Genomic DNA, 24,572 nt, shown 5'->3' on the forward strand with positions numbered 1-24,572 from the left:
TGGAGTTTTCTTCCTTAGCACAGCAGCCAGGCCCAGACTGGGCCACTGCCGTCACCCTGCAGGAGCCACAAGCCTCAGGACTCTGAAGTCCTGGGCAAGAAGAGTTGCTTTGGCCGAGCCGTGCCCTACCACTCCCAGCTTCCCGCAATCGATGGCGCAAAAACCCGAGCCCAAAGAAGAAAGTAAACAAACACACGGGAGAGCTCCGAGAGCTCGGTGTGGAAATGGAGCGCACAGAAGGAAAACATTAGGAGCACAACAGCTAGAAACGTCATCCAGTCCAGCAACCCCACGGCGGCTCCGGGATCAAAGCAGCCCGCACACAAGGCCGCATTCAGCTCCGCTCTGGTTTCTCCCCACGGTCGGGCTCACCCTGGGCCCTGCGACGCTGGCTCTCGGCGCTGCCTGTCAGATGGCTGCCCGATCCTGGGGGTTGCCCCATTCTGCCTGCGACCTGAGGGCTGAAACCTTCAGACAGTGATGGCGCTTTTCCACCCTCCCCTTTCACACAGAGCCTCACAGCCCCACCTGGTTCCCAGCACAGCCAAGTGCAGAACGAATTCCACAATCCTAAGCAGGAGGAGCCCTCTCCTGCCGGGAAGGAAAAGGACTGGCAAGGTCCCTGGCATCCAGATTTATTTTACATTCTCTTCCAGAGGGGACGTGGGGGTTGGAGGAGCTGGGGAGGCAGAAGGGCAGTGCGCCTCAGTCTCCCGGGAGAACGCTCGGCGTAGGCCAGTCCTCTGAGGCCCAGCCCTTCCTGGGTCTTAACAGCAGCACGATGACACGCACAGCCCAGGGCTTGGCAGCCTGGGGGAAGAGGGGGCCTTCGAGCAAGACTTCTGGCCAGGCCTTGGGCACTAAGGAGGTGCTGTGTCTCCCTCCCACCTCACTCCCAACCCAGCTGGAAGCAGGAAGGCAAAGGGGGCAGTGGGCAAGCTGGAGTGAAAGGGGAGGAATCCGCTCTAGGCAGAGGCGGCCTTTGGTCTCTGTTAGGTGAGGGAGCTGGTTCTTAGTAGAGGAACCCCATGGGGGTGAAGCTGGGAGCCAGTCCCTGTTAAAGGAAACGCCATAGCAGGGCGGGGTGGGGGGCTCCAGGCTCTGGTCTCAAGAAGGCCTGGAAACAGTCTCCAGTTCAAAGCAGACCTCTATATTTGGGGAGTGGGATAGGGGAGGAAATAAAAAGGCTGCTGGAGGAATGTTTGTGAACTGTGGGTGGGAAGCAGTCCAGGGGGCTTTGAGGGGGGGCTCCGAAGAACAGCTGCTGGGGTTGTCTGCAGATGCCAGCAGCTCAGGTCTTGGGGAAGGAGGATGGAGGGGGGCGAATCCTCTCTCCCTCCTGTAAGTGCTACTGCTCCCCACCCCATCCTGGCTGGGCTCTGAGTTGCCACGGAGACCACTCACACCGGAGCTACGTAATTTCCAGGGAATGTCCCAAATTTCTGGGTCCTCCGGGAGACACCTGAAAGAGAAAAAGAGAAAAAGCATAAACGGCATTCCCCAGACTTCTTGAGTAGGAATGTAGGGGTGAGTGACCTTCCCCCTACTGGCAGTGCCCGGAACTGCAGGTGGAGTCCCCGTCCCGGGGAGGGAGGATTTGTTTTACTCATTTCTGCCCCCTAGTGGGCAAATGGACAACGCTACACTTTCTAAATTCAAGGACTTGGAATTTGAGTCCCCTATAACTTGGCACGTAGCACTGGATTACTCCACCTTCCTCAGGAGAGCTAGGAAGCAGGAGTTTGAATCCAGAACTTAAATGTGGAGGAAACTCACTGATCTCACCTTCAATTTAGAGGTGGGACAGGCAGGCAAGGCCTAAAGAGAAGGCCAATGAATTCCCCAAAGCACTCTATTGCTTAGGGGAAGAGGTGGGAGTAAAATCCAGACCTCTGGTCTGCTACAACCCCAAAGAAACCCGTGTTCTGGGGTGGAGAAGGGAGAATGCTAGAAGATATAGGAACGTAAAATGAAATTAAAGTCCTGAACCTTCCCTTTCTGGCAGGCTGGCATCCTGACTTCCTGAGGAGCAGGCCATGCTCACCCTGCCCCCAGGCCTTGCTGATACCGTTGCGCTGCCTGAGATGCCTCACTTGCCCTTTAAAGCCTAGCTCCCCCACCTCCTCCAGGAAGCCTTCCCTGACCTGCACTACCTGAAGTGATAACCACTAGCCACATGTAGCTACCGAGCACTTGAAATGTGCTGGTGTGGGGGCACCTGGGTGGCTCAGTTGGCTAAGCATCTGCCTCGAGCACCCCACTCAGTGGAGAATCTGCTTCTCCTTCTTCTGCCTGCCGCTCCCCCTGCTTGTACTCTCTATCAAATGAATAAATAAAATCTTTAAAAAAAAGAAATGTGCTAGTGTGACTAAGACATTGAACTTTCTAAACCTTTACTCTAAAAGCAGTTGTGGCTTTAATCCCACAAAAGTGGTGCTTTTTCTTTTTGTCTATATTTGCAAAACTTTGTGAGTGGTAAAAAAAAAAATTCAAATGCAGAGGTGTACAGAGTAAACCAAGAATGTGCCCCCCAAGCCCACGCCCCGCCACGGCAAGAACTGTTAACAAGTTAGTGCTCCATAATTGCAGGGTGTCTGAAACTCAGTCAGCAATGAGGTGCTAGGATTCAGATGAGAAAGGATGGGTTGCCATGTCAAGAGACCGCCGTTGGGGCCACCTCTTCCCAGGCAGCCTTGCCACGCTTTCAGCTCTGCTCAGGCCTATATGGCCCTGCCCACCCTGAGGAAAAGGCCATGTGAAGCCTGCTGGGCTGGTCACCTTGAACCAGGCCAAGGCCAACTTGAGGCTTCCTGCTTTAGTCTTTTGCCTGAGCTGCCCTAGGGCGAGCCCTGAGGACTGGGGAGCCAGCTGCAAACTGGGGGGAGTAGGGGTGATACATGGGTGTGAGACTTGAGGCTTGACCCTTTCCATCAGGAACTTAGTGTTTCAGGGGACAGGCTCCTTCCCCCAAAACTGCTCCAGAGACAGGTATGCGGTGGGAAGGAGCAGGGGTGTGAGGATTGGGAACACTGCTGCCCCGAGTCTGCACTGACTTCATCAATGACCTGGCCTCATCTGTCAGACCACAATCTCTGCTGAACCAGCACTGGCAGGCAGTGGCAGCCCACCCAAATCTCCCCAGCAACCCCCAAGATACCCCTTTCTGACTGGCCCCACGGGTCACACCCCCCAGGACCCCCCAGCTATCCCACCCAGGGGTAGATACCCCCTTCCGGTCTGCCCCCCAGCCCAGCCACCAGGCCCACATACCCACAAACCAGCCGTCATCACACTGCTGCATGACATCCACCCGGTCCCCCTCCCGCAGCTCCAGCTCGTCCTCATTCTGGGGCCTGTACTGGTACATCGCCCGATACCTGTGGGAGACAGCATCATGGCAACCACTGGAGCCTGGCCCCTGCCTCAGACCAGGCCCAGAGAATCTAACCCAAGTGTTGCCACATCCCCTTAATTTTACAGATGATCCCATTAGCCCCTGGCCCAGCTCCTAGAATGGTGACTCTGGCTTCAATGCATCCCCAGGCCTGCTCCTTGTGCTCCAAGCCCTACCCACCCCAACCCCTCCTCCTTGGAGCTCCCACTGCCTTCAAGTCTGTTCTACCAGTTCCCACACTTCACACACACATGCACTGACCTCAGGGCTGGAAACCCAGTGAGGAGACGGAGGCCGAAGGGCAGAGAGTGGGAGGCTTGCTTTAAGGCTATAGGGCTGGCAGGGACAGGTCAGGACCATCACAGACAAGTGGCCCCCCACCAAATCATCCATTAGTGCCAGCGGTACGAGTTTACCAAATCCGTCTTAAGGTGGAAGGACCAGGCTATGGGGGCGGTCAGTGTGCTCAGTACTGCCTGTCGAGCAACACTCCACCCCTGACCAAGCGTCCCCAGATGGTACTCACGGGGTCCAGTGTATCTGAGTGGTGTTGGGGGGAATTCCCAGGTCCAGGGGACGGCTGGAGCCTCCAGGATGAGACAGAGCTGACCCAGGGGTGCTGAGACCCTGGGGGTCCATAGGAGGAAAGGCAGGCACACACGAGCATGAGGGAGGAGAGTGCCACGGGCCCTCCCACCTTCCCTGCAGCAGCATTTCTCATCCTGTCCCCATCTTATCCTCTCAATCCCCAAGGCACAGAGAGGTCTGTTTGACCATTTCGCTTCACAGGCGTGCAGAAGCTGAGGCCCAGGGAGGGTAGATGTCTGATTCTAAAGGCCAGCCCAAAGCTGGGGACGGGAGGCCGTGCCGCTCACATCAGCTTGCGGAGGGAACGGATGAGCGCAGGCGCGAAGGCACCTGTTCACGGGCTACCTCAGCATGAGGACCAATGAAATCTTTTACCCATCAGGGACTACAAACTTTTAGTTCAAACGTACCCAAGTACCCTCTCCAGGGGGGAATTACTACCACTGTTCCACAGCTGAGAAAACCCAAAGCCAGAGAGGGTAAATCACCCGCCCAAGGTCACACGGCAGGTGAATGGCAGTCTTCTGACCCCCACGTGACCGTGTCCCAGAAACTGATACAGGCAGATCACAAGACTGGAGTCTATAGGGTCAGGAGCCCTGCACTGGCTTTGGGGTCACACCTAGAGCTGGCTGGCCCACGCCTCCCCCGCTACAGCTGCAGCTCTGAGGGCCACAAGGCAAGGGTGGCTCTGCACGCAAGGCTCTGCCCAGCTCTCCCACTGCTCTGTCCTGGGGCAGACCAGGAAGGATTCCAAAGTGCAAACCCACCAAAGGAATGGAGGAAACAGTGTGCGGAGCAGGGTCAGTTCTCTGGTCTGAGGCAGGTCACCCTACCTGGGTCTGGGCTCCGGGCTCCTGGGTGGGGAAGGAGAAGCCGGTGCGGCGGGGGGAGGTGGGATCCACTGGGCTGTGTGGCGTTAACGGGGAGCCAGAGTGACGAGCCAGACGGGCGGTGGTCAGGCGGGGAGACGCAGGGAGCTGGGGACCGTCGTCACAGATGCGAAGCCGGGGTTCGCGGTACACCTGCACGTAGCTGGCGGGGAAGATGCCCTGGCGCCCTGTGCCTGAGATGCGCCCCTCGTACCAGTTCTCGTTCACCTTGCGGATCAGGCAGATGCGCTCCCCCTGGGGGTGTAGAAGGGCATGAGCGCCTACAAGGCCCTCCTGGGCACCATGACCCGAGGGGGCCCTGGGGTCTGTCTCCAGTAGACCTAGCGCCTTGCACAGAGCGAGCCATCTCAGAGCAGGTCAGCAGGAAGTCACATCATGAGGCAGTGGTAGTGGGGAGCCGAGCCCAGGCTGCCTGAGGGAGCCCAGAAGTCTGGGCTCTTCCCACAACATTCCGCACTGGGTGTGGGTCAAGTCCAGCCTCTTTGGGAAGCCTACCCGACACCTACCCCTCGGACTTCACAGCATCCTCTCCCCAGCTTTCTGGTGGCTATTAACAGATTGGGCTCTGCCAGTTCCAAGCCGTGCAGCCCTGGATCAGTTACTTTGCCTCTCTGAGCCTGGTTTTCTCACGTGTTTAGTGGGGATAACAATCCTGTTGCTGTGAGGAGCAAAGGCTGTCAGTGGCAGCCTGGCAAGAAGCACTGCACAGGCACGAGCCACCACTGTCATGACATGGTCCTGTCCCCGCCTCTTCGCTGGGTGAGCCATCGCCAGTGCCTCAAAACACAAACTCTCTGAGGGCGGCCAGTGTGTCCTCCAGCCCACATGCTCACTGACATTGGGTGAGGTGGCCCTGGGGAGGGTGGTCTCCAGCCATCTCCTGCCACCCACCTCTCTCCATCCAGCTACCTCCTTCCTTCTCTCTCCTTGGGGCCACCTCTTCCGGAGGACATTCACAAGGGGCATGCATGGCCTCTGCCCCAGAAATCAACCAAAGGGAGACCAGTTCCCTGTTTTCTGGGACATTTCTCAAACTTACTTCGACCATGATCTACAGGGAAAAATATGCCCTAATAACAAGCCAGTACACACGTGCATGGGTATATATGTAGCCGCTTAAAAGTTTGATCAGATACCCTTTCTACATGCAGGACATTCTAACATTTCCATTCTGTTCTTCTAAAAATGCTGACTGAGATCCTCACAGCCTACCAAACTGCAACTGAAAAAAAATCCACAACTACTCTAGAAGTTTCAAACTTTAAAAAAAAAAATAGGCTAAATGTAGGGAAACATATCCAGAGAGATTAGGAAAAATTTTAAATACTGTGTGAAAATGGGCACACGTGACTCTTTAAAAAGATGTTTTTAATACACATATTTACCTATGTCTTCACCGCCCCCCCGGCCCCCCACTTCCTGCCGGGCCGCACCTTGCGGAAGGACAGCTCCACCTCCAGATCCCCCTTGAAATTGTACTGGGCCACAGCTTCTCCATACTCCAGCACCTGGTAGGTTGGGGGCTTGATGGGCTTTGGGATCTCATCTGCAGGCAGCACCTGCAGGAAGAAAGGTCACGAGAAAGACTCAGCCCAGGCAGCAACTGGGCACAGACCTGGGGCTCCCAGGGGAGTGAGGTAACAAAGAGATGATGGTATGAGCGCGATCTGCCCCCAAGGCCAGCGAGGTCACGGACACCAGACACAAGCGTGGGGGTGGCCAGGGTGAGCACAGCCAAAGGATGGTTAGTCCCAGAAGGCCACTGGAGGAAGAATTCCCCCTAGAGGTGTGGAGTAGGCAATGTCAGAGCAAAGATGGAAGCCAGTCCTAACACAGAGCTTAAAATGGAGGCCAGAAGTAAATGAGGAATTTCAAAAAGCAGGGCACACCTCATCTGAAAGTGGGGATCTAACATTTTACCACTGCTGAGAACCAAATGTCCCTCTTTCCCTCCCTTCTACTGCACCTGGTGCCCAGAATCCCCATGTTCTCTTTGCTTCACCCTACTCATAAAAAAAAAATCAAGAAGCTAATAAACTAGTTCATACTGAGATGTAAGTTACTGATACCAACTAGTTCATACTGAGATGTAAGTTACTGATACCAACTAGTTCATACTGAGATGTAAGTTACTGATACCATGGAATACTGGCTATACCTTGTGGAATTCCAGAATCAGAGCGAGGTTCTGAAGGTAGGGGAGGCCTACTGATGCTTATGAAATCGAGAGCCCGAACTAAACAACAACCCAATCCAGGGGTCAAAGAAGTCACAAAGGAAATAAGAAAGTAGTTTGAGTTGAGTGAAAACAACAACAACAACGAAATATCGAAATCTGTGCGGTGTAGGTAAAGCAGTGCTTAGAGGGAAATTTATATCATTAAATGCTGATATATTTTTAAGTAAACTCTACCCCCAATGCTAGGCCCGAACTCACAACCCCAAGATCAAGAGTTGCATGCTCTACCGACTGAGCCAGCCAGACACTTCTGGATCTTGCACTTAACCACTTGTCTCTGAACCTTAGCAAGCATATCTGTAAAATGGGGATGACTGATCACTTCTCAGGTTAATGAGAGGAACGAGACACATGAGGGAAGTGATGAATATATATGTGATTTGTAAGCTGTCACACACTTCGTGCCAGTTGCCCTCAGGATCCTTCCCAAAGACAGCGTGAGAGAGACGGATGCTGAATGGTGAAAGTCTGGGCTGGTGGCCTCTGGCGCAGGAGCGGGGTCATGTGGTTCTCCATGGGCTCATTTAAGAAACATGTCCTGAGTGCAGGCAAAGCACTGGGCCCAACCATGCGGGAGGCCAAGGGCATGAATGAGGCTGACTTGGCCCCTGCCCCCTGGAGTTCACAGTTTTACCTATTAAGAAGCCGGTAAGATGTGGGGGAGCAATCAGCTCCACAGAGGGGCTGTGCAGGGATGAAGGGGTCTGTACTCTTAAGTCTCTGCAAACGCATGCACCCTCCCAGCTGGGCTCCTGCTTGCTCCTCTGCTTACCTCCACATAATTAGCAGGGAAGATGCCGAGCCGGCCATGGTGCTCCCCCTCCAGCCAGTTCTTGTCCACCTCCTTGTGGATGTAGACAATATCACCCTTCTTCAGAGTCAGCTCCCTGCAGGCCAGGGCAAGGACGTACAGCAAGGTGAGGTCCTCCCACTCCTTCCCTTCAGACCCTGTCTAGTGCACCCAGAGTCTCTTCCACCCTCGGGGGGAGGCCGAGGCAGCCCTGTCCTCCCTCTCCTCCCATAGGGTGCTGAGACATTTGGGGGGGGGGTTGGAGAGAAGGGCACTTACTTGGGGGACTGTGCCTGGAAGTCAAACTTGAGTCTGGCAGCCTTCCTCTGGGCAGGGAGAGAGGACAGAGGGAGTCACCTTAGTGAAGCAGGTGGCAGGTCTAGAAGAGCCATCACAAGAGCCACTCCAGATCCCCATGCACCCTGACCCTAATGCTCCCGCCCCTCCTTACCTTCTTCTCTTCCTTCCTGGCTGGGCTGCCCCCTCGTTCAAAGGCACTAGGGTCTGTGAAAAAGTGCTACCTCAGCTTGGGAAGGCCATGTCTGGGGGGTGGTGTTGGGTTGGGGTTCTGTTCCCCCCATCCCAGGACAGGGCCAGTGTTAGCAGGGGGCTCTATGACCGTCCTCCTCCCGCCCCACCCCCAAGGAGCACCAGCATATCGGATGCACGGTGGCCGGCCTCTGGGCGAGAAAAGAGCAGCATCTGGTCCTTACCTCGCGCCGAGGAAGGGTAGACAAAGTCCCTGCGACCTAGGAAGGGGCTTGCTCCATCCGCCATTCTGTGGGGGCTCAGGGGCCGGGAGGAACCCCGGTAAAGTGCATTCGGGGAACTGGAGCTCCAGGCGGGGGCCGGGCTGCGCGGCCACACAGTGCGTGAGCCACCTGTCTGGGGCCTCACACCCTACACCACTCACCCCTGCCGCCCCAATATCACCCCCTGTCTCCCGCCGCTTCCTCCCAAGGCGTCTCCCACGTCCCGGGCCCTCAACAGGATGTCCTACTTCCCCAGCAGTCGCGGCCGGGAAAGGGTGCGGCCTGGGGCCGCGGGAGGCGGGAGGGCGCGTGGGAAGCGCGAGGCTCCGCTGGCCTCGCTCCGCCGCCGGCCGCGGCCACCCAGTCCTCGGGCGGGGACAGTTTCCCTCCGCGCCCACCCGCCGGCCTCCAGGCTCCTCCTCCCACGCCCTCCGCGGTGCTCGCCCCCTCCCCGCGCGGCCGCCGCCGCCCCGCGCCACGTCCCCCGCGCCCGGCCTGGCCACTCACCGCGCGGGGGGCCGCGGCTCCCGGGACCGTCGGGGCACTTGGGAGCTCTGTGCGGGGAGACGGGGCGCGGTCAGGGCCCGGGACTCCGGGTCCCCGCGGCAGCCGAGGCCGCCGCCTCCGGAAAAGTTTGCGGCTCTGAAGGGCAGGAGGGGTGGGGAGGGGTGGGAGGGACGCGGGGTCCTAGAGTCGCCCGCGCAGGAGGGCGGGCCGGCCGGGAACCCGGGAGGAGCCGAGGAGCGGGGGGAGGAACCGTGGGGTGGCGGAAGAGGGGAGGCCGGCCCAGGAAACCGGGGCCGGGTAAGGGTTGGGGTCCCCGCGGACTGAGGTCGGGCGTGGGGCGGCGGGGCGAGGTGGGGGCGGGGAGCCCCCGGCACCCGGACGTCAGGCTGACGTGGAATCGGCCTGAAAGGGTTCTTAGGGGTCACTTGGAAAAGTCAACGCCCTGCATTTTATAAAGGAGACTGCAGTCAGGGATGAAGTCCGTCCAAGGTCGTGCCGAGTGCGGCTGGAGGCGACACCTCTGCTCTGCCCGTCCCTCCCAACCACGCTCCGCTGCTGTGCGGGGGGGGGGGGGGGGGGTCTCCGGGTCCCAGAGTCACCCAGGAGGGGACTGGGAGGCCGGTACCTTGGGGGACGGCTGCCGGGTCTCAATTGCCCGCAGATCTTTGTCCAGCTCCGCGCTCAGCTTGGCCAGCTCTCTCTCCAGCAAGACCTGGGGGCGGATTATGGGGAGAGACTTGGGCAGTGGGTGGGTAGGGGGCACAGTGGGGGAGCACTGATGGAAGGTCAGATGTGAGAAACTTAGTGGGCAGCAGGACAAAGCAAAGCACACTGTGCTTGGGTAAAGGGCAGGCTCCTGTGGGCCTGCCCGGAGCTGTGTCTCAGGGTGTCAGGATGGCCCTTCCACAGCTTCTCACTGGCCCTCGCATCCGACCCAGCTCACTCATCCCTACGCACATGATAGTACCGTAGTACTTCCTGATAGTGCCTTTTGTCCTGTCACTTCTCTGTTCAAGAGCCTATAAAGCTCCTTATTTCCTCTCTCATCAAGTCTTCTGCGGCTTTCCACAGCCTGTACTCCACCTGCTTTCCCTCCCACTGACCCTCCAGCCTTTGCTCTGCACTCCCCCATTGAGCGCTCTCTCTCTCTGCTCAGCCAAGCCCTCCCAACTCAGAGAGCCCAGCTCCACCTCCAAGAATACTTCCTGACAAGTCCACACTGACCACTTCCTTCTCTGCTCCTGCTTTGGTCAATAGACACGTATTCAACATCCATTTGAGTGCATACTGTAATGCCAGGCACTGTCCCAGGTGCTGGGGATATAGAGGTAAACTGTATGGGACTGGAGAGAGTCAGAACTTTGGGTCTGTGGCCTTTGCCCATGGTCACTGGGGCTAACACCACCCAGAAGTCTCCCTCATTCGTCCCCCAGCATAGCTGTTTCCCTCCCCCTCCAACCTATCCTGCGGCACTCACCTCAATGGGCTGGGAGGGCTTCTCAACAGGGTCATCCACTAGCGGTTTCTTGGGCTAAGGGTGGGAAGGGTGAGTCAGAGGGGTGAACTCTCTTTCCAAAATGCACTAGCTAAGGAGTATGTCCACTCTCAGAGGGACAGCAGGACACTCACCTTCTGCCCAGTCTCTAGTTCTTGCAGAAACTGGTTCCAAGAATCTTCCGTCCAGACATTGTCTGCTTTCTCTTGGCGTCTGGGCACCTGCATGGAAGTAGGTGGGCATCAGCTTGAGCAGAGGGGTACCAAGACACTCTCCAGGCTCAAAAAGCAGGCTTGTAGGCCACCGCCTCACCCCTCTGCCTGCCAGTGCCCTCCTAAGGATTCTGGGCTCTCCCAGCTGCACAAGACAGGCCCCCAACTGAAAGGGCATTATCTGTGCTCTTAGCAGAGGGGTCTGGCCGAAGAGCACAGTGCCAGGGGCAGTGAGGGGAGGAGGCTGGGCAGGCTACCTGATTTGGGGTCTGGTGTAGGGAGGATGCTCCAGGATTACAGTTGAAGGTGCTTCTAGGAAACTCTTCAGAGGGGTCCCAGCTTCTTCTAAAGAAAGGGGAGCACATCTCTTCAGTTTCCTTTTAGGGAGACTAAGGAGTAAGTGAGAACACAGCCCTGCACACGCTACCACCACCCTCTGCCCCCTGCTACTGTCAGCCTATGAAAGCAGTGTTACACAATGGAAAGTTATGCGCCCTGAGTTCAAATGCCAGCTCCACCACTTAGCTGTGACCTTTTGGCAAGTGACTGAGCTCTCAGAACCTCAGATTCAATACCTGTAACATGAGAAGGAGTCCCACCTTGGTGAGGGTATGGCCAAGCTCAGGTGAGGGAACATCTGTGAACCGCCCAGGAGAAGGCCTAACACAGGCATCTGCTCCATGAGAGGCCAGTCCCTCCCACTGGCCTTAGTGAAATACCCTGCATGTGTGTTCAGTCTGGCCCCACAGCTGTGGCTATGTATGTCTGTGCAGCTTTGATGAAGCTGGTCTTCCTGGCTGTCACAGCCGAGCGGCCTTGCACACATGCCCAAGGGTGTGGGTGGGACTACCTCCCAGTCCAAGGAGAACCAGGCAGGGCAAAGGGCCTGCAGCCCTGACTCGGGAGCCCTGGGCAAGCTATTTCTGTTCCCTGCGCCTCAGTTCCCTGGGGGTGCTGCAGTCAGTGATGTCATCTGTGAAACCACTCCAGCCACCAAGGCTCCACACTGTCACATTTGCCTTCGTTCCCCTCCAGGGCTCCTTTCTTGGCTGGCTTAAGTGTGCCAGACTCTGTTGAGTCTGGACGTTTCCACCACTGTACCAAGCTTATCAAATGACGGAATGTCTGATGAGGGTCAGGGTTTATTGGGTGTAACTATGACTCTATTTTAGAAATAATATTAATAATACCACTGGTAATGAGGATAGAATACATCGTTCCTAATTTAGGGAGCTCTAGTCATAATTGAGCCTGTATATTAATAATACTCGTGGAGGGGCGCCTGGGTGGCTCAGTTGGTTAAGTGACTGCCTTCGGCTCAGGTCATGATCCATGAATCCTGGAATCGAGCCCCATGTCAGGCTCCCTGCTCAGCATGGAGTTCGCTTCTCCCTCTCCCTCTGCTCCTCTCCCTCTGTTCCTACCTCCGCTCATGCTCACGCACTCTCTCTGTGTCTCTCTCTCAAATAAATAAATAAATAAATAAATAAATAAATAAATAAATAAATAAAATCTTTAAAAAAATAATAACACATGGAGACTTGCTATGTGCCTAAACCCTCACAACCACCGTGTGGTCCCCTCAGCAGCTGGCTGAGACTGGTTAAGTTGCCCAGTGTCACATGGCTATTGGCAGCACACCAGCTTGAATCTGAACTTGGATTCAAATCTTGAGCTCTTAGCCTCTATCTTATTAATTATGCCAAGAGCCACAGGCCAGGTATGGCCACGCTCATGAAGGTAATCCCTTCCTGTAAAGGAATAAGAAACTCATTGATTTCACTTGGAGGCAAAGCTGCTGATTCTCAAGGTCTGGTTGAGCCCCCCACCCCGCCTCCCGCCAGGTCCCTGGAAGCCTGGGCTGGGCTTGCGTGGTTTGTGCAGAGCAAAGAGACTACATCCTTCACTTATGTGGAAGGGCTCCTCTCTCATCCTCATCTTCCCCCACTTGGGAGGAACATTGGGATCCTCTTACACCCTTTGTTTTCTCTCAGGCTTTGGAGTAAATGGCCACAGGTCCACACCTAGCCATGGGCCACCCTGCTCTCCACCCCATTATGACCTGTGGATCTTTGGCATGATGAGTTCCTCCCGCCAACCACAAAAGCAGCACTGGCATTCCTGACCAGGAATGGGTGCAAAGTCCACCCCAGCCCTTCATTCCCCTTTGGCCCTGGCAGGGAGGAGAGAGAACATCTGGAGTGGTGGAGACCCTAAGAAGCGGAGCGGCGAGATGGGGTGGGGAGATGCTGTACCATCAGTGGCCACGAGGGGGTGCCAGTCCCCGCCAGGAAGCCAGTGCCCCTCTGTGGCCCTTGGGCCCCCTTCCCAGGATGGCTCACCCACTCAGAGAAGAGGCCTGGCTTGGCCTGGCAGCCGGTCTTTGCGGGGGCCTTGGGTGCCTTGAGTCTGTAGAGGCGGCACAGGAGGAAGCCACTGAAGGTGGGAGAAGAGAGGCCAGGGGAGGTGAGAGCTGAGCTTGAGCGTACCTGGGTGAGCACTGAAGATTCTGACACCCACTCACTCCCATACCTGCTCCTGTGCGGCTTGTGGGAACAGGGTTGGGGGTGCTCTGGACCACTATGTGGGGGCTTTGCACCAAGAGCTTTACACTCGTCACTAAATCGTCACAACTCTGGGGCAGCTAGTGTCCCCATTTTACAGACGAGGAGAGAGAAGCCCAGAGAAAGCACAGCCAGGGCGAAGACACTCACTGGACAGTGAAGCTGAGGCTCTTCAGCGCCACCTCCCAGGGGATTTGGAGCTCACCGGAAATGGCCTAGGCGAACTTCTCAAGGTGAACTAAGCCAACTGGGGAGCCTCAAAGCCAGGCTTACAAGATGGGCAGATGCAGGCACTGAGCTGGGGCGGGCCACCCGGGCGGGCCACCCGCCCCCCTCACCTTTGGGTGATTCCTCAAAGGTCCAGTCCAGCTGCAGGTCTGCGGGAGCAGAAAGGACCAGATCAGGGGTGGGGCCGCAAGCGAGGATGGCGAGCCCCCTGAGGCTGCCTCAGCTACTCGCAGCCGTCCTCCTGCCTAGAGCAGGGGCCGAGGGGCTGAGTCAGGGCCTGAAGAATGTCCCGAGGGAGGGAAGGAATTAGGAGGGCAGTTCTCTGGAGGGTTTGAAATGCCTCTGGCAGGCTTAGGGCCCAAGTGAGCCAACCCAGGCAGTGGGCTTGCCCAAAGCTCCTGCTCCTCCCTCCCGGCGTTCCCACACACAGCCTTTCCCTGACCTTTGTAAACCTGCCCTCACCACATCAGGTTGGGAAAATTCCACTTCCCCTTCTCTCCTTCCCTTTCTGCACCCGCTTCTCAATGCTTGTCCTTCCCCCTTTCCCTAGACCCACTCCTCATTGCGCTCACGACTTTCAGGGGCCTCCTAGGAAAAGCTACTGACCCACCAACGCACTTGAGCCCCTTGGCATGCAGACGTGCCACAACAGCACTTGTCTTAAATGCAGACCAGAATGCCTCTCTCCAGATCCCGTACCATCCTCCAGCTCCCAGATTGTTTTGTTTTCCTTTGCAGCAAACAGTTGGCCATCACTAACTCACTGTCTCCAGTTCCCCTTTTTGGTAAGTAGGTTTTTAGCTCCACCACGATTGCCCCCACCGCTCTTAAGAAAGACCACAGTGACCTCCATGTCACCAAATCAAGATACTTGACCCATCAGCAACATCTGTCACAGTGGATCATTCCTCCTTGAAATTCCTTTTTCACTTGGCTTCAGGAAGACCCTCTGCTTTTCCTCTCTGTTGTACCTGCGTAGTCTCTCTCAAACCTCTGCACGTCCAAGTGCCTCAGGGCTCCGTGCTTGGGCCTCTGTCCATCTCCCCAGGCGATCCTGTCTAGTCTTCTGGCTTAAAAAGCCCCATCTACTGCGGGGATTCACACTAGAATTAGTTGGGGAGCTTTCAATCAAAATCTTCTTGTGTGATCCCAGGTGTTTCCATCTGCAGCGTAGGCCTCACCCCCTGAACAACAGACTTGCATATTAACTGCCTACTTGACCTCTCCGACCAGATGGACCTCAGCAAAAACTGAAGCCTCTTAGCCCGAAGCTGCCTCCCTGTTCCCTGAATTTGGAAGCAACATCCTTTGACTTGCTCAGGTTTCAAGTCATCCTTGATTTCTTTCCTTCATGCCACATCCAATCTATCAGCAAACTCTCATGACTGTCTCCAGAATCCCACCAGGCCCGCTGCCACTACCCTGCTCTGAGACACTGTTGGCCTCTCCCCTGGATGAAAGCCGGGCCCCCTAAGCGGTCCGTTGTGTCCTCCACTGCCTCACGTCCTCTCCAAGCGGGCCTCAGAGTGAGCCTCCAGAGCATGTCACTCTTTTGCTCAGAACCTCCCCTTGCCTCCTCAGCTCTTGCAGAGTAAAAGCCAAAGCCCTGATCAGGCCCCAGAGGCCCTCCATGACCAGATCCCATGACTCTGACTCCGTCTCCCACCAATGCCCCTGTCACTCCAGTCCAGCCTCTCCTTGCTGCTGCAGAACCGGCCAGGTCCGCTTCTGCCTCTGGGTCTCTGCTCCTCCCCTGGCTCTGCAGGGCTGGCTCCTTTCCTCCCTCAGCTCTTGGCTCGGATGCCACCTATCTGGGCCTTCCATGACCAGCCTGTACTGGGCACTGCCCTTTCCTTTTTCTCCCTTGCCCTCACCGCCATCTGCCGTATTACATATGTGTCTGTTTATTCTCCCTCTGTCTTAAGCGTCACTGGGGCAGTGACATTCTTTTTTATTCCCTGTCTCATCTTCAGCACCTAGAATGTGCTCAGCACACCGTAAGTGCTCACTACTTAGTCAGGGGACTGACTGAACATATGAGTGACCGCATGGCTTCCCGGTACTTTCAGAGGAGACCAGGGACGGTGTCTGGTCATTGTCCAGAAGGACAGAAAGGAGTTAGGAGGCTCCTCCCCTTTGGCCTGTTTTAGGGAGGACCCACCACTGAGCCTGGGGTGGGTGGAGAAGACCTCCCCGAGAGGCTAAGTTCCCTTTTCCGCCCCTCCCTTCCCCAGCCCCAAATGCCAGAGCCCACTCAGCAGAGAGAGGGCCCTGGAAGGGTGTCTCACCTGGCATTTTCCGGTGAATCTGCTGGAACATTCTCCGGTACCAGTCCCTGGGGCTATCAACACTCTGGGACCAGAAAAGACAAAGTCAGGCCACCCTCTTAATAGGAAGCCACAGAAGTATTCCCTTCCTGAGTCCTTTCTCTGGCCACCCTTGAAGTGAGCAGGCTGTTGTGATAGGTCTAATAACAGTAACTTCATATAGCACATTACGTATGAATAAGGGGTGGAGAAGGATCTCCCTCAGCGATGATCCATCTCGAGGCTGTGAGATTTGGGGTGGTTTCTGGTTTTTCTCTTTGCTTTTCTATATCTCTGATGTTTCTACAACAAACATGTATTTCTAGGTAATGAAAAATAAATGCAATAATTTAGGGGTAGAATGGCATTTACAGCTCCTGCCCCCCTGAGACTGAAAACAGCCCTGGGAGGTATGTTACCAACTTCAGCTTCAGATGCAGAACTGAAGGCAGGTGGCTGGCTCAGGATAGGCATGGGAGTGGACGAAGGGCAGGCCCCTCAGAGCCTGGGCCCTGGCTCCTTCCATGCCTGCCGCAGTGTGTGAGGGCATCTCACTCAGGACTCTGCCGGCTCATTCACTCAGTGGCGGTGCTAGGCCCTGGAGCTATGAACAGAGGTGGTCCCTGCCCGGGGCAGCCCTAACAGCAGGGGCTCCCTTCCCCCCATAGACCACTTGTGCAATTCAGACCACAAGAATGCCTGTAATTTATGTTACTGATGACCACCCCCCCGAATCCATCATGGTGGAACCCCTGCTTTAGTCTGAAATGGTTTGGGTGCATTCTTGGTTGCTCCCACTTCAGTTCACAGAAGTGGAGCTTAGCATGGGTCCCTGGGCCCCATCTATCAGTGGCCCCCAGCCCTGGACTCACAGATCGGGGGGCAATAGGCATGCCGCTCTCATCCACAGGCCCGATTCCCTCATACTTGACCCAGCGCTTGTCCCGACGCTTGCTGTCCTTGGTCCACGTGGCTGACCAGTTCTGGGGATGCTGGGAGGCAGGGGTCTTTTGGCTCCCCGAGGGCCGGCTTCCAGGACCGGGCCAGGTCTGATACCAAGCAGGGTCTGTGAGGAACGAGCAACAGAATATTAGCAACAGGCAGGGGCCCCACCTGGACTGGTCTGTCTCTGAGCTCTTCAGAACATTGATCCCGTGGGTTCAAAAGGTTCAACATCTCCTTGTTTGTTTGACTTGATGAGGCAGGCTCTTCCCCAACCCCAGCAGGACCACAGGCCTTTGTTTATTTTTTAGTAAAAGTGAATGAAAATGGATTTTGTCTTGAGAAATCCGTGCCCGTGTCCACCCTGTCCTTTCTGTGGGCTGTCTCAAAAGCCTTCAGAATGAGGGCTGGGAATCATTACTTGCAGAGAATGCTGGGGACAGTCCTAGCTGGGAAGGCAGCAGCGTGTGGCAGAAAAGACGCTTGGCTTGAAGGGGGGACAAAAAGTTCAGACACCAGCTCTGCCAGCTGTGTGACCTGCGGCACAGCAAGCAACCTCTCGGTGCCTCCGTTTCCACGTCTGTAAGACGAGGGTAATCATGGCAAACATCCAGGGAGACCTAGTATGTGTGACCGTGCCCGCACAGTGCCTGACACATAGTCATAAGGCTCTTGCTAAGGGACAGAAACTCATTCACCAGACATGGCAACTGTGTCCTCAACTTCCCCAGAACCTTCAGCCCCCAAGTCACCAGAGTAGCCGCATAAGGCTGTTGGGGCTGGAAGGATCAGGGTTTGAATCTCAGCTGAGCCTCTGTGACTGAACATCTCTAAGACTCGGGTCCCTCACTGGGAAGAGGTCGATAATTGTGCTTTATCTTTCCAAGACATCAAGGGATTAAATGAGAGAAGGCTGGTAATGTGACTTTTCAGTGTCCCATATGTTCTAAGGTTCAACAATTATTTGTTAAATGAGTAAACTACTTGACACAGTGCCGGTCTGCATGGAGTGCTCAATAAAAGACGTCTCCCTCCTCAGAAAAGGGGCTCCCAGGGTAGACCAGCACCCAGGAGGTCCTGAGATCTTCTGGACCCCATGGCCCAGGCTGGGATGACTTGTACGAGCCCAGGGGTTGACCGGCTCTCAGAGCTGCCTCTCCAAACTTCTGCTTGGCTGAGTACAGACTTGTGGGGTTTGGCCCCCTGCTCTTTCTACAACCAACATATGCTCACATCCCTCCACCCTTCCATCCCCAGTCCAAGCTATTCCCCAGACTGCTAGAGGTCCCCCTGCCTCCCAAGGCCGTGTCCCCTGCACACTTCCATCCCCCAGCACTGGGGGGGGGGCAGGGGGACGGGAAGGGATGCGTCAGCCCTCTCTCTCCCTCAGCAGATTTCACACTCACGGGCCATCAGTGCTCACACAGAGAAGGGCAGCTAGCTGAGCTCAGAGGCCCAGGACCTCAGGAGCCCTCCAGGCCCCTCCTGCCCATCACAGGGTGGTGCCAGTTGGCAGGGCCCAGGAGGCTCTGATCCCCCCCACCCCTGACGTGGGGCTTCTGGAACAGGTTTTCCCGAGCAGACCCACCTGGGTGCCGGGAAGCATCTCTCCTCTGGGGGAAGTACCCATTGCACACGGTCCTGGGCGCAGGGTCGTGAAACTGGAAATTAAGGGTGTTGGAGCCACCATTCCGGATCACAGGCACCTGTGGGGAGGGGCCAGGAGCAGCAGCTCAGGCCCGAAGGTTCCGCAGAAGCGTGGGAAGCATGGACACAGTTTACCCCACAGTGAGGGCTGGAGGGCCAGCCCGACCCCTTTGCAGGTAGCCAACTAGGCTCTCTAGAGCTATCTTCTGCCCCTTCCCTCCATTCCTTTAATCCTTCTGCTCCCCCACCTGTCCTTGGAGGTCCCCATCAACTCTGGGCCCACAGGAACCCTCTCCTCACTGTCTCACTCACCCGTGACCCCCGGGAGGATGACCCTCCGTGGGCCCGGATATTGCCGGGAATGAAGTCGTCCAGGCTTAGACCTGTGGGGAGGCTGCAGGGTGGGGCCTGCATGCTTGGATCAAGGTTGGAGGGCTCCGGGTGTGCCAGCTGCTCCTCTGTGTGTCCTCTGTGGGGAAGGAAGGGGGAAGGGAAAGCCCTGCTGGGCTCAGACTTCCTGTGCCCTCTGGGCTCAACCTTGGGGTTGGGGGAGGAGGGGACAGCTGTGGGAGGGGGTCAGGCCAGCTGGGGGGAGCTCAAGGACCCAGGAAACAGGCCTCTGTGGGCACTGGCCTGCAGGCTGCCCATGCTGGCTCCCAGAGGCACAATGGGCTGCTTGTTAGGGCCCGGGCAGGAGCTTTGGGTGGGAGTGGGGGAGGGGGAAGCTAGGCAAAGAAGAGGGAGGCTGGCCAGGAGTGGGCCTGCTGGACAAAGCCTCGGGCACACGGCCCGCTGGCCAGCCCCTCTGGGGCTCTCACCGCACAGTGCAGCCTGCTCCCCCAGAGGGAAGGCAGAGGGAACTGGGGCTGCTGGCAGAGGAGGGCCTGAGCATTCACGACTTTGTTTTAGTTCCCTCTGCCTCCTCCAGTCCCTCCGAGAGCATCTGCTTGCCAGCAGGCACAAGGGGTTACTTGGGCTGCGGGAGAGGCCCTGAACAACAGCAAGGCCACCTGCCTACTGCCCAACGGGGCCAAGGTTATGGGAGGGGGAGCATGTGGGGGCATTTCCAGGCAGCAGGAACCACTCCTTCTGAGCTCAAAGCAGTATCAACTCCCTTCTTTGGCCTTCTTCCCTGGGACTGAAGTCTCAGAGGGCTCAGGGTGCCAGTGAGGGGTGGGATGGAAAGCAAAGCAGTGGACAAGAGCCAAGTTAGACCTGCTCATGGAGGCGTGGTGCTGAGTGTCCCCCACCCCCACACACCACTTTCTTTTATACCTCCAGGCTGGTTTTGTCTTTTAAGATTTTTTTTAAGTAATCTCTGCACCCAACATGGGGCTTAAATTCACAACCCCAAGATCAAGAGTCGCACACTCTACCGGCTGAGCCAGCCAGGTGCTCCTATCCTCCAGAGGGTTTTTTGAACAGAGGGTCTATCTGGCAGCACCATGCCTGCCTGGCCGGCCTGGCTCTTCCTTCCCATGTGAAGGTTACTGCAGGCACCCAGGAGGGGGAGGTGGTCAGGCTGTCCCACAGGGCTTTTCTACCCTGCAGGCTGTGGTGCGGAGCCTGACCCTCCTCACCTGTGCAGCTGGACCCGACCGGAGCTGAGCCAGCCTCCACCACTGGGGCCGGACCCATTCTGGCATATGTGTTCGGAGTTAGGCTTGTGTGCGACTGCGGGGTTTGGGGGCTCACGAGAAGGCCCAGAGGGCCTGGTGAGGTGCTGTGTTTGTGTGTGGTGGAATGGGAGTGCAGTGCTGTGAATGTGACTCGTGGGAGATACCATGGGGGCGGGAGGTATGTGAGCAGCATGGGAGTTGTGGGTACAGAGGGATGTCAGCTGAATGGTAGTTGGGGGGTATGCAGTGGGGGTTCATATGAGCAACGCAACAGCAGACTAGAGGGGGTGAAGGTACAATAGGGGGCTGTGATTACTGCTGTACCCAGTTCCTGCCCAGGCCACGAGGGCTGGATGGTACAGACAAGGCTGGTGGCAGGTCCCTGTCTCTGTTCTGAGTGGGGATTTTTTCTGACATTTGAAAGACCCACTGGAGACATAGCTTTTCCATGCCCATCCCTGGCTGTGGGGGGAGTGAGGGCTGAGGCTGGAGGAGGGGCAGCTCACCAGCTGGATCCAATTAGGATTCTGACCAAAAGCAAAACATGCAGACACACCCCAGTTCCCGCTGTTCTCCCTCCCGTTGAGGGGGAAATTGAGGCAGGGGAGAGCAGGAGATCCAGAGGCCTGGGGCAGGCTGGCTCCTAGCAGCAACCCCTCCCTTCCCAGCTGACTGCTTGAAACCAAGTTGCGAGGTCAGCATCAGCAGTCCCAACCATCAGCTGACCCAGGCCTCCTTCCCTCTCCTCCTGTCCCACCCTTCCCTGTTCAATGAGAACTGCCCTCTAGTAGGATGGGGAAGACAGGCCGTCCCCCTATACCATCCAACTTTTCAGGGGTTGCTTCTCCTTGGTGGCCTAGCTTGCCCCTCCCCAACACTGTTGCCTGTGGCAGGCACCCTCCAGCGATAGACGGGGCACGTGGGGGAAGACTGCACCTTTTCTCTCAGTGGCTGTGCCAGGAGAAACTGAAAGGGACTTCTCATAGAGAGATGGGGGCATGGAGGCATTGGTCCTGCGTCTGGCAGAGGACAGAGAGGTGCCAGGAAATCTGAGGATAGGAGCACCTCTCAGAATGCTGGCAGTCCTTCACCCAAAGAGCTGGAAGATGTGAAGTCGCTCCACTGTCTGTAATTGGCAGACTCCTTTCCACCTCCAAGTATAGCCCTGACCTTGGGGGCTTGGCCTAGGAGCTCTTGCAGGTATTTTCCAGTTATGAGCCCACGTGGACAAAGACAGGTTTTCTTGAATTTCGCTTTTTCCAGATTGGACTTCTTTATCTCTTTCCACCCCGGAGTTGGGAACGAGGACCCCAGGGGGAGGGGCACTCTGCCTTCCCTTCGGGTTGGGCACGGGTCCCTCCCAGCCCGCGGGTCCCCGCCTCCTCTCTGCCCCCTCCCCTTCCCGGCACCTACCTTCCCCAGCGAGCAGGTGGCACGGACTGAGGACGCCGGGGAGGGCAGGAGCATCTCTGCCCGGCTCCTGCCTGGTGCGGCCGCGGAAGGCCCTCGAGGTGGGAGGGCAGGGAGTAGTCCGGGCTGTGCCGCCCGCCCTCGTGACCGGGTCAGGACGGGCTGCGCGAGGCAGGGCGCCCGAGGAGGAAGAGGGGGATCGACGGCCGAGGGCACGCGCAGGGAGGGAGGACTGCAACAGGCGCGCGGGCGGGCGGCGCAGTCTGGCTCCCTCCAATCTGCTCTGTGGGCCGCGCGCGTAGGGTGGAGGGGCCGGCGACTCCCTCTCCAGCTTGCTGGGCGGGGGCTCTGGCCGGCCGGCTGGGGCGTGCAAGTGCCCTCCGTCTGGGCGCGCAGCGGGGACGAAGTGGCCCCCTGCTGAGGGGGCCGAGCCGGCCGCGGGCGGCGCCGGGAGGGGCCGCCGAGTGTCCCCGGGGAGCCCGCTTTGGTTTCCCAGCTGCCTTCCCAGGCCCCCACCGCAGGGCTGGCGTCCGAGCGGTGTGTGTGTGTGTGTGGCGGGGGGGGGGGGGGGGGGGAGAGCGCCACTCAGAGTTTCCAGCGACATTTCCAGCGTGTGGGAAGGGAGCCCTGCACGGCGGAGCCAGGACAGAGGGCGGGAATGATTAGAGATCCTGGGTCAAGCCAGCAACTGATACCGGGCCGGCAGCCTCGGAGACAGGACCGAGATGCAGACAGGCTGGGGCCCAGATAAGGGCGCCCCAACAAGTAGAGTGGCTAAGCGGGCCGAGTTAAGGTCCCGCCGCCTCCTTCCCCACTTGGGGAGATTTTGTGCTTTCGTAAGCACGCGTCCGGGCGTGTGCAAACAAACACACTCACACAGACGCGCGTGCACCAGCAAATGGGCGGATGCTCACACACGTGCAAGCACCGCTGAGGGCAGCCTGGGAGGAAATCGGCCTTAGGGAGCGGCCCCCTGGGCGTGCCGCGCCCCTAAGAGGATGAGGGCGGGGTCCCTTTGGCGGGGATGGGGTTACCAGGGTCTTGGTGTTCCCATACACCGTATTTGTTTTGATCTTGCTGCTTTTCCGCTGTTCCCGCTGCTCTGACACCAGTCCCAAGAGCCTGCGCCCGTTGGCTCCCAATCCCTCTGGCCATCCCGTCTTTGCCTTCTCCCCCAAGCCTCTGTGTCCGCACAGAGCATATTATATAGAATGTGAAGGTGCTTAACTGGAATGCTTACTGGTAATGGAAAAACTGGAGTACTTCTTAGCCCTTGGCTTGGGTCGCCCAAACCAACCAAATAGCAAGTAGTTATTGGGCAATTTCAGATCCATCTGGGGAGTGATCAACGATAAATAATAGAAATATGAAAACGTTTACTGCATGCCTACTGGGTGTAAGACTGGTGTCCTGAGGCCACACCATGCACTTTAGGGTGTTTTCCAACCACATCATTCAACTCGAAAGTTGAGAAGGAAGGGAATGGAGAAAAGATGAAAAAAATTTGAATTCCACCATTATTGATGCTATTAGCTTTATCTTTTCTCAATTCAGTTAAAAGAACTCTCCCAGTGTGGTGAACCAGCCTGAAACAATGTCACATGTGAAAGGGGAAGGAGGCATGTTTAAGCTGTGCAGAAGCTCGAGAGACAGGCATGCTGGCTAGCATCCAGTGTCTGCGGGGCTGCCATGTGCAAAGAGACCGGCTGCACAGAAGTGGGACCCTTGGGTGCATACTTGGAAGCAGATCCAAGGTTTCCAAGGAAGAACTTCTAGAAGGATTACAGGGGTTCCAAGCCTACCGATCATCGGGCATCCCTCTAGAAGTAATGACTGCACTGAGCAGAGAGCTGAATGAGGTCACCTTTAAGGCCCCTTCCAAGAATCTGATTCTCCAGGAAAGCTGAAGGATGGGATGGGATGGGTAGCCCTGGCCCACAGAAGACAGCTGCAGAAAGGAGTGTAGGCATTCTGGGACTTCTTTAGGCATTCTGGGACTTCTTGAGGACAGGCAGCAGTACACTGTCCTACCCCTTAAGCTTGGATATTACCTACCCACCCTCAGCACCATCCTCTTCCCTCCCTCAGGGATAAAATATAAGCCCATTTCCCTGTCACCAGTTTGTTTTTTTCCCACCTGTCAGGATCCTTGCGACTAAGAAGGGCCACATCTCTTTCATGTTCTTCCTTGCTCTCCAAAGATGGTGAAGCTGAAGATCTTCCAATTCCAGGAATCCTGGCCATACCCTCTCTCACCAGCAGCGAGCGTCTCTTATTCTCTAGGGCTCTGACCTGGACTCCAAGATAAATATTTAATGTAGAGGGTGCAGCTGAGCTGACAAAGGTCCTCACTTCCTGTTTCTCACAAAAGGAGGTAGCAGCCAGGGGCAAGGAGCTGGGGACTGGCTACCAGGTTCCATCTCTATGGGAATAGGGAGTCCGGTAAACAGCTTTGTAGGAGGCGGTGGGTCGGCCCCACGGGAGACCTGAACCTTTCTACTGAGCTGCTCTGACTTCTGCCTACTTAGGCCCAGGCTCTGCTGGGCTTATCACCGCTCTCAGGTCAGAACCTGCTCTGCCCTGGTACCAGTGGAAATCAACTCTCGAGTCTTGGGCCATGTGCACTCTTGAGTCTTAGGCCATGTGCTTGGACCAAGGAGGAGCTATAACAGGATCCCTGCATAATGTTCCCTGGCGGCCGTCGGGCCTCACAGCAAAGAGGATGGGAGATTGGTAGGAGCATAGAGGATAAGGAATCTTGACTGATCCCCCCCTTTCCGCACATATCTAGGGAGAAAAAAATCCCGCCTTTGAAAAGTGGAAGATTAAAGGGGGGAGAGGGGAGTAGCAAAGTCCAGAGATGGAGCCAAGGAACAGGTATTTGATTTCTCAACTCCTCCTTCCAGCCTCAGTTCTACTTACTGCTGGCCTAACTCCCCAGACAGCTGGCATGATTTAGGGACAGGCTGCCCCAGGTGACCCGGCT

General features: G+C 56.7%; 1 protein-coding gene across 7 annotated transcripts; it reads right to left on the reverse strand.

Annotated features, from left to right (window-relative positions):
• Positions 1-619: 619 nt before the first annotated feature.
• SORBS3 (sorbin and SH3 domain containing 3) lies at positions 620-23,895 on the reverse strand. 7 transcript variants are annotated; one of them, XM_087866616.1, is made up of 21 exons: positions 23,724-23,895; positions 18,870-19,026; positions 18,499-18,616; positions 16,841-17,034; positions 15,951-16,014; positions 13,773-13,811; positions 13,213-13,306; positions 11,128-11,215; positions 10,793-10,879; positions 10,641-10,694; positions 9,789-9,875; positions 9,164-9,210; positions 8,618-8,757; positions 8,356-8,408; positions 8,184-8,230; positions 7,887-8,001; positions 6,309-6,434; positions 4,819-5,109; positions 3,921-4,021; positions 3,271-3,377; positions 620-1,462 (listed from the first exon to the last, which is right to left on the reverse strand). In XM_087866616.1, exons 1-21 carry the CDS (start codon positions 23,828-23,830, stop codon positions 1,401-1,403), a joined length of 2,178 nt encoding a protein of 725 aa, XP_087722742.1. In that variant the 5' UTR covers positions 23,831-23,895; the 3' UTR covers positions 620-1,400. The 7 variants fall into 7 exon arrangements, with proteins under 7 accessions (XP_087722742.1, XP_045629997.2, XP_045629996.2 ...); XM_045774041.2 differs by lacking the exon at positions 23,724-23,895 and adding an exon at positions 21,590-22,106 and having other exon boundaries at positions 18,499-18,571; XM_045774040.2 differs by lacking the exon at positions 23,724-23,895 and adding an exon at positions 21,590-22,106 and having other exon boundaries at positions 13,213-13,279.
• Positions 23,896-24,572: the final 677 nt, after the last annotated feature.

Source organism: Ursus americanus, chromosome 13 (assembly GCF_024610735.1).
Source record: "Ursus americanus isolate L20-20 chromosome 13, mUrsAme1.1.p, whole genome shotgun sequence".
NCBI classification, from domain to species: domain Eukaryota; kingdom Metazoa; phylum Chordata; class Mammalia; order Carnivora; family Ursidae; genus Ursus; species Ursus americanus.